Raw genomic sequence first — 9,337 nt, forward strand, 5'->3', positions numbered from 1 at the left:
TCCCGGTCCCCGCGGCGGGGAGCAGAAGAAGAAGAAGAAGAAAAAGAGGAGAACGGCGGCTAATGCGGAAGATGGTGCGTTACGTTAACAAATACAGTCTGTCTCCCGAGCTGAGTTATTGTTGGACACCCCAGGAAGCGCTGACTTTCTTTTTCTGCCCTATCGGAGAGGATCTGTAGGCTGGAGGGTGTGAGGAGCACCGTGTATTGGTTTGGTGGGCATCTTAAAGCTCTGGAGGTGTGCAGTATTGCCCGTTTTATTCCAACTGTAACATTTGAACTCTGATAGTTACTAAACCAGTAGCAACCAATTTAATTGCTGCGTAGGGTTCTGCTTTGTAAGATTAAGATTGAGTATTTAGCTTCTTTATTGTGCAAATAGATATACTGCCTTCTGCAGTGGAGCTTTGACAAATGTGTGCTTTCTGTGCTTGAATGTGCAGCCAATACGTCTTTTTAGCAGTGCATCCAGCCTTTGGCAACATCTACTTTATTGCAAAACTAAAGTATACTGGAAAACTACCCCCAAAAAATTGCATCCCAGAAATATTGCTAGATTTGTATGTGTTTTTATACATACGTATGTATAGATACACATATACACATATATATTTGAAGTTTCTATCCCTCATAGATTTGATCTGTGTGACACTTTGCATGGTCACACAGCTAAAGAGGTTCTTGCATGCTCTGAGGCTTTGTGTTAAAAGCCTCACGGCCTAGGTTTTTAATCGCTTAAAAGCTTTGTGTTTGTGTTAAAACAAAGAGATTACATTTCACATGTTCTGAGCACAAACTGTGTTAGAAACTTAATGCATTACTAGTAGGAGAGAGTCTTATAACTCCTTTAAGGATAATGTATCTTGTTTCCACAGCAAATGAGTGTTAATATACATTAAGCTTCATTGGTTTACTATACAAAGTGGGTTGCGTGGAGGGAACTTCTAAATTTCTTTCTCTCTTCATCAGAATGTTCCACAGAAACCTTGCCTCCCCTTCTCCTGGCCCCATTCCATCCCATGAAAAAAGCACAACATTTGTAAGAGGTTTACGGACTTAAGAAATTCACTTTGTGGAAAAACTTTTAATGATGAACGTGACCTTCGTATCTCTAACTGATACTCTCTGTTCTGTACAATAACACTCTAGATACAGAAACTAAGAAATTGAAAACTGAAGAAGATGAACCTGTGGAGGTAAAGCATGAAGATAAGCAGGATTCTGGAGAGAAAGAAGTGGAAGAGGAGGAGGAAGGGGAGGATGAAGTGCCGAGTTTGCCACTAGGTGTAACAGGTATCTTCTGTCCTTTATCATATGTGTGCAAAAATCCACAGTCTAACATTTTCTTCCAGAACAAGTACAGTTTTCAAATTAGCTTTATAAGGCAGGTGTTTTAATATAGCTGACATGACCCTGGCAGCTGTACGGCTGTTACTCAGCTACTGTTCTCTGAAATTTGCATTATACACTCATTCCTATTAGTCTTAAAATTACTAGCGAAAATCTGTTTGAAGACCTATATACACACATGCTTAACTGTAGAGAAAGAGTCAATGAAGAGCAAGGTGAAGGTGTATGACTAGTAAATTTGGCAGGAGCAGCAGTGCATTCATGTTCATTTTTAACACTCTCTAGTATTCCTAGGAACACACTAATACGGAGGATTTTGTCAGTGTCTTCAGATTTTACAGTAGAAAAAAGTAAATCTCTTGGGTTTTTTTCACCTAGGTCATTTTTAACTCTGTAATCTCCGAGGATAGATGGAACTGAAGAAATAAGTTTGATTTGTTTGTTTGTTTCCCCCTCCCTCACTTCAGGTGCTTTTGAAGACAATTCTTTTACTTCCCTGGCTGGCATTGTCAGTGAGAATACATTGAAAGGCATAAATGACATGGGTTTTACGCACATGACTGAAATTCAGCATAAAAGTATTAAGCCTCTTCTGGAAGGCAGGTAGGAAATATGCATTTTAATCACTATATTGACCCCATATGTTGTGCAAATTTTTCTAGCAGGCTAAATAGATGTAATGTGACTTTCTGCAGCTAAACTGTTTGCGTTTTTGTAATATCTTCTCAAATGTTTTAAATGTTTATAGACATTAACACAAGTTCATGTTATATGTGTTGTGCGTGAACAGATACTTGGGGTAAGCTCATGGAAACTGCATTTAGCTTAGAAACAGGGAAGTCTGTTTTCACTAGTCTTGTCACTGCGTCTCAAAGAGTCTCTAGTGACATGGTGACCAAGTGCTGTGAACCACATCTGCCACCAGGCTCTTAATCCCAACTGTGCTGGTTTCCTTTGAGCCATGTTACATTTTTACATTGACAACGTTGTTCAAAATAGTATTGTTCTTTTCTCTGTAGGATCAACTAAATATTTCTCTTTCTAACTTTGTTGCACACAGGGATATTTTAGCAGCTGCAAAAACAGGCAGTGGCAAAACACTTGCGTTTCTTATTCCTGCAGTAGAGCTCATCTACAAGTTAAAATTCATGCCTAGAAATGGTAAGGCTCTTCATTTCACACTTGAATTTTACTGTGGCACAGCCATTTAGGGACGTGGCTAGGAGGGAGATTGGATGAGCTGTTGTAACTTATTCTTGTATGATTTATGGATTTTTTTTTTAGGAACGGGTGTTATTATTCTTTCTCCTACTCGAGAGCTTGCTATGCAAACCTACGGAGTTCTTAAAGAACTGATGAACCATCATGTTCACACCTATGGTCTGATAATGGGGGGCAGTAACAGATCAGCAGAAGCACAGAAACTTGGAAATGGAATCAACATCATTGTAGCAACACCAGGAAGACTTCTGGATCACATGCAGGTAGATAAAACACTGCTGTCTAATCTGTGGTGTTAAAACATAATAAAAGTGCTGTCCCTGCCTGATTCTGTATTTATTAATCTTCTAGAACACTCCAGGTTTCATGTACAAGAACTTGCAGTGTTTAGTAATTGATGAGGCAGATCGTATCTTGGAGGTTGGCTTTGAAGAAGAAATGAAACAGATCATAAAACTTCTACCAAGTAAGAAAAGAAATGTCTTGTCTTTCCTGGAAATCACTTGACTAACATTATGTCTTCTTTATGACTCAATTATTATAAGAGAAGTCATTAATTTTTATAGTTCTGTAAATGCACTTCAGAGTGATTCAGTCTTACTCTGTCCTTTTGTTCGGGTAGCTAGTATATATTACTTCATTTAACATAATTTATCTGAAGGACAGAGTCTTCATAGGCACTTTAGGAGTATAATTCTGTTCCTGTAAGATCCCTTTAGTTTAACATCTGTGTTCTCTCATTCATCTTACCCTGCCCATTTATTTTGTACAATTAATTTTTTTCTAAGTCTTAAATATAAGGAAGACGGTCTTCTGGCCTGCAGTTTGAATTTTCTTTATATTTTCAAGGACGGTGTCCTACAGAAGTTTGAGTATTTACCTTAAAAATTTCTTTTTCTAATTTTTCATTTAGTTATTCCTTGTAATTAAAGTATAAAACAAATTCTCAGAGTCAACAAGGTTCTCCCTTTAACTTCCAAAATACAGGGAAAGAAACATGGAAATAGTATATAAAAAATCAGTGATAAGTATTTTGATAACTAAACATCTTAAATACTTAAAATACAGATTTGCATGTTTAAAATTAGGTAACTAATCAATAACATCCTGTGAAGAATCTTAATGACCAATTCTAAAAGCAGAAAGGAAAGGAAGATCAGGAATATTACAGACAAAGTAAATTTTACTTTACGGGAGTTAAACTTGTTTACATTATATTATGAAATTATATTTTAAAACAGGTACTTGAAAATAGCATCTCAAAAGTGGTGGCATTGATTGTTCAACAAGAACAATTGCTACTGTTCCTGTGGTTGTGAAATGGAACAGGTTAAGTTTGCATTTTCCATGTGTAAGAAGGAATTGTTCCAGAGTTAGGACAGGTACTTGAGGTGAGGGGTGACAGGCAGGTGGGAGACTTCCTGCACCCGCTCTAAGACCATTGGAGTCACGTGGATGTACACCCACCTCACCAAACAGCATGCACAAATGTATGTTCTAAACTGAATTTGCAAGGCAAACAGTAACAATGCACTTTAGTTTTGGTAAGTTTTTTTCTTGCACAATCTCTAGCATGATTATGTAATTTTTTTAAAAAACAAAAGCATTTTAATATTCATGGGAATAAAATCAATTTATAGTTAGAATTACAAGGTCAGTCTGTATTGAAATCATTGTTTTAAGTCTAAATTGGAGTGCAACTCCAACTGGGCAGCCTAAGTAAACATCTTGTACAATCCATAATACAACTACATCTGTCTGTTTTCCATTAGCAGTATGTTTGAATTAGAATTTAATTGAAAAAAGGCGAAGACTTGCTCAGGGAAGTTTGCAGCTTGCGATTTTATGGACTTGTTGAATTCTCATTTAAAAAAATGAGGCTGTCTTTCAAAATAAGTATCTTTTCAGAGCGCAGACAGACAATGCTTTTTTCTGCTACACAAACCAGAAAGGTGGAGGATCTGGCAAAGATCTCCCTGAAGAAAGAGCCACTGTATGTTGGGGTTGATGATAACAAGGAGACAGCAACAGTAGATGGTCTTGAACAGGTAAAACAAAGGTTATTAAAAGGGGTCTGATCTGTGAATATACCAAGTCCTATGTGTTTTTAACTGGGTGGTACAAGTGCTGTTCTAAAGGATGTTTACCATCCCAAGGGGCGTTATTCAGTCAACTATAGTAAGTTACATGGATCTAGTCGATGTTTGCCGGACAGATGATACAAAACCTCATGAAATAGTAATATACTTACACCTGTCTGCTCCTATCTGTATTACATACCTAAGCTCCAGTTGTCTTTCTAACTGTATTTTCCATGTTACTGACTATATATATATATATATATAATTTAGATATATTTCACTGTTCCTGCTTCAGATAACAGCTAAATGAAGTTGCACAGCAGTTTCTGCATTTGTGCAGTTGGCGTGATGAGTGTTGTTTCAAAATTACAAATAGCTATGTGTTACCTTAAAAGATTAAACCAGTAGCAAGATTTCTGTCAAATAAAATTATTGAAAACATAAAACATGTTAAGAACCCTACACAGTTTTTCCATGCCTAATGTCAGCAATTCAGACTTAAAATTAATTTTTATTGTATAAACTAATTACTTTTCACTGAACTTAATTTATTCTCAAAACTAATGTAAAAATTACTTATATTTCAAGTTAGTACAGTAAGTTTCTTGCCAAGTTCATCATCATTAGGAGTTTCATATACCAAGGTCAGGAAAAGACAATAAAACAAATAGTTTGCCCCACTATAGCTGGAAAAATAAACTATGTAGCGTTATTTGTTTCACAACATAACAGCTCCCTGATTTAGCTGTATTGCTGAAACAAAAGTTTGTTCCATACTGCTGTATTTAACAATATTTAATTTTTTTCCAGGGGTATGTAGTGTGTCCGTCTGAAAAAAGGTTCCTTTTGCTCTTCACATTCCTAAAGAAAAACCGGAAGAAGAAACTAATGGTATTTTTTTCATCTTGTATGTCAGTGAAGTACCACTATGAACTACTCAACTATATTGATCTGCCTGTTTTGGCCATTCATGTAAGTATTTTATTCATTGGTTAATTAATATGATGGTACCCGTAAGTTGCTACTGACCTTACGTTTGCCTTGTTGATTTCAGTCCCATTTCTAGTAAACAGACACCCTGCTCTCAAAACTGATGATGAACTTGATCAGTCTGTAGAGGAAGGAGATAAAGCAAAGGCTGTATAATAACAGCACTTCAACATTATTCATCTTGCTGTTTTCCAAAGCAGGGTTGAATATTGATACTTATTTTCTGTGTGTAGAAAGTTTTCTGTTTTCTTCCAATAAATGACATAAGTAAAATGGGAAATTAGATTTCAGCTTACAAGTTGGCAGATTTTTTTTTTTTTTTGGTTGATATTTCATCCTTAATGTGTTTCCTTTAAGGGCAAGCAGAAACAAACGAAACGTACTACAACATTTTTCCAGTTCTGTAATGCAGAATCTGGAATACTGTTATGCACCGACGTAGCTGCCAGAGGATTGGATATTCCTGAAGTTGACTGGATTGTCCAGTATGACCCTCCAGATGACCCAAAAGTAAGTTAAGAAAAAAATCTTTGTAGCAACAAATCAGATCTAGCTACAAACATAGTTGTGGAGAAAAGCTGAAACTCCTGTTTGACAGAGGTCAAAATTCAGCCTTCTTCATATCTAGCAGCTGATTTTTTCCATTTCCATCTCCTAGGAAGTGCTGCTAAACCCTTCATTACCTTTTTAAGAGTTGCTTTTTAACACATTTTTTTTTAGATTTTTAAATGAATTTAACAGTGCAGTCAGCTCAACAACAAAACATTTCTTTGCAGTATGTGTTTACATATGCATCCCCAAGTCTCCTGAATGGCTTTTCCTGTAGAAATTCTTTTATTTTAAAATTAGTATTCTTCTTGGAATTAATGTCCAGTGTAAACAAGCAGAACTCAAAAAAGTCAGAAATTTTGACAAATTTGCAGAGCAAATACACAAAAGCAAAGTTTAATTTTCAGTTGCAACAGACTGAGATTTTTTTACTTGGGGGAAAAAAAAGGTAAAATACTTTTAGGCAGGAGTTTCTTTCTCAGCTTAATTATGCTTTGCATCTTCAGCACTTAGTTTCCCTCATCCATGTACCAGTGCAAAGAAAGTCTTTAAAAATAATGAATGATGCATTGCACGATACTAATGTTCAATTTGGGCTTTTTTTGTGAAGCTGTTTGATTATTACATGTTTGAAAGACAGGCTGGACTTGCTGTTTCTTATTCTTTCCCAAAGGAATATATTCATCGTGTTGGTAGAACTGCCAGAGGCATAAATGGCAGAGGACATGCACTGCTCATTTTACGACCAGAAGAACTGGGATTTCTTCGTTACCTAAAACAAGCCAGGGTAAACTTACATCTAGATTTTTTTGTTCTTGCTGTTTTTACTGTGCAAGAGGTTTTTAAAGGTAAAAATTCTAATGATTAATCAAACACTTTATTTTTTTAAGCAAAAAAAACCAATCTGTGCTTAGAAAAACATTAAACTGAATATCTGACTTTAAATTTAGTCGGCAGTGCAAAGGTAAATACTGTGTGTAATCTGTTATCTTGCAGGTCTTTTTCTATTTGTGTTAGGTCTTACATGCATTCAGTATTTACACGGTATAAATAATTTAAAATTTTATTTTGTTTAAGGTACCACTAAGTGAATTTGAATTTTCTTGGTCAAAAATTTCAGACATCCAGTCTCAGGTATGAAATGAGTTTATGCTACAGCTGCTCTGAATATCTGCTTAATAATTTATATGGAGAATGTTTTATTCTATAACGACTCAAGTTTAGAAATGTGTATGCTGCTTTGGAAAAGTTCCTGTAGATGATTACTGTGCAGTAAATCTTCCTGCTGCATTGTCCCTCTATGACATTAAAGTGATAAAATGTTTTGAAACTTAAGATGCATTTTAATATCCAGTACTAAACTGGCATCAAAAAAAAAATTTCCTTGTAACAATTATTTTTTTTGCACAGTGATGTAAACCTGCTTTCAGCTTCTGAACAGAACGTTCTTGTCTAGCACAGCAAACAGGGTTTGGGTGGCTTTTACTGAATAGTTACGTGTGTTCAGATTAATTGTGAGTAACATAGGTCTTATAAAATTATTTACTCAGACTTCAGTGTGCAGAAGGAGATCCAGTACCAACGCTTTGAAATGCTAGTATATGCTCCAGATGTATTTTTAATTAGCTGTTGTTAATAAAGCCCAGCATCAGCTAAACTTGTGTTGTGCTCCAGTGCTATGAAAATAGCCATGGAGCAGGAAGGTGAATGGAATGGCACAGATAGTTGTGGAGATGTGAATTTCCACTGTTCTTTAGTTCTGTGAATCGTTCTTTTGATAAGAGCTCTATAAAGCTTCTTTGCAGTAACTAAAATTTGAAATAGCAAGTAAAAAAAAGGTAGAAAAGTATAAAAGCAGTGAAGCCAGTCCTTGCAGAAAGAGGTTCCTAGTTAATAATAATTAGGAAGTAATGACGTCTAATGTAATTTATTTTTAGGGTACTGAATTGATGTACGTTAAGCATACAATTAATGAATTGATGTACGTTAAGCATACAATTAATGAATTGCTGTATGTTAAGCATCAAATAAGATGGATCTAAAGAGTATGAGAACAGCACACAACGTCTCAGTCCACACTAGTGCACCTGCATTTTTGTCTTAGTCTTACCTATTATGATGTAAATCAATTGTGGAATAAGCAATATTAATTCCATGTATGGAATGAGATGGAAGGGTACAGTTTAGAAGTCGGACTTAAAAGTATACTGTCATTGCCCATTAATTCTTAATACACATTTTCACAGTGTAACTGCAGTTGTACGCTCCTTGATTAACTTACTTGGGACCACCCAATTTAATATATCTGTAAATTTTCATATTGCTGAGGCTTTGTACTGTAATTCGGCTTCAGGCTTTTTTGTCCCTCTGTTTGTTTCTAAAAGCACTCTGATACATGTATGTGCACTCTGCCGTCTCAGGGCAATTTTGCTGAAGTGAATAGTGAATGTCATTGCAACTCACACAGTAAATAATTTGCTTGAATGTAATTTATACACTTGTTAAAGCTATAACTAGATATGTCTTTTTGTTGGTTTGTTTGGTTTTTTTTTTCCCCTCATCAGCTGGAGAAACTGATTGAGAAGAACTACTTCCTTCACAAGTCAGCCCAGGAAGCATACAAAGCTTACATTAGAGCTTATGACTCCCACTCTCTGAAGCAGATCTATGATGTCAATAACTTGGATCTTCCCAGAGTCTGCCTTTCATTTGGTTTTAAAGTTCCTCCATTTGTTGACCTCAGTATCCTTTTACTGCAGCATTTCAAAGCTGCAATTCTCCTTTATAAATGGAGATGTTTCTAATGTTTAAAAGTTAAATGCAACTTACTGAAGTTCCTGTGCTACTTCAAATTCTGATTAATTTTTTTTTTGCTGTTAATCACAAAAATGCATCATGCTCCAACAACAGCTTATCAAAGAAAAGGGTAGCAGATACTGGAGTGCATACGTGTTCTAGAGCACTGTTGTCTCCCATGCAAAATTATTTTCATTGAAAGGTACATGCTTAATTTTAAAAATCATGGAATATTGAAAAAGGGGGCAAGAGAATGAAATTGACTGTATCTAGATTACTGTTAAACCTGCCAGTGGATGGAATTTGAAGCAGTAGTACTTTGCTTTGCTGGGTCAAAAACTGGCTGGATGG

General features: G+C 35.7%; 1 protein-coding gene across 1 annotated transcript in view; it reads left to right on the forward strand.

The window, feature by feature from the left end:
• The window catches only part of DDX18 (DEAD (Asp-Glu-Ala-Asp) box polypeptide 18), a gene marked incomplete at both ends in the record, with an annotated part of 9,045 nt that extends 113 nt beyond the window's left edge, over window positions 1-8,932 (forward strand). The window contains 12 exons of the mRNA XM_010182023.1: window positions 8-74; window positions 1,149-1,292; window positions 1,817-1,952; window positions 2,410-2,510; window positions 2,634-2,833; window positions 2,922-3,036; window positions 4,479-4,618; window positions 5,462-5,623; window positions 5,999-6,151; window positions 6,864-6,977; window positions 7,268-7,324; window positions 8,755-8,932. Coding sequence (XP_010180325.1) covers window positions 8-74; window positions 1,149-1,292; window positions 1,817-1,952; window positions 2,410-2,510; window positions 2,634-2,833; window positions 2,922-3,036; window positions 4,479-4,618; window positions 5,462-5,623; window positions 5,999-6,151; window positions 6,864-6,977; window positions 7,268-7,324; window positions 8,755-8,932 — 1,567 coding nt within the window. The remainder of the gene's footprint in view (window positions 1-7; window positions 75-1,148; window positions 1,293-1,816; window positions 1,953-2,409; window positions 2,511-2,633; window positions 2,834-2,921; window positions 3,037-4,478; window positions 4,619-5,461; window positions 5,624-5,998; window positions 6,152-6,863; window positions 6,978-7,267; window positions 7,325-8,754) is intronic.
• Window positions 8,933-9,337: the final 405 nt, after the last annotated feature.

The sequence above is a fragment of the Mesitornis unicolor genome, unplaced genomic scaffold (assembly GCF_000695765.1).
Source record: "Mesitornis unicolor isolate BGI_N332 unplaced genomic scaffold, ASM69576v1 scaffold35033, whole genome shotgun sequence".
In the NCBI taxonomy this organism is placed as follows: Eukaryota; Metazoa; Chordata; class Aves; order Mesitornithiformes; family Mesitornithidae; genus Mesitornis; species Mesitornis unicolor.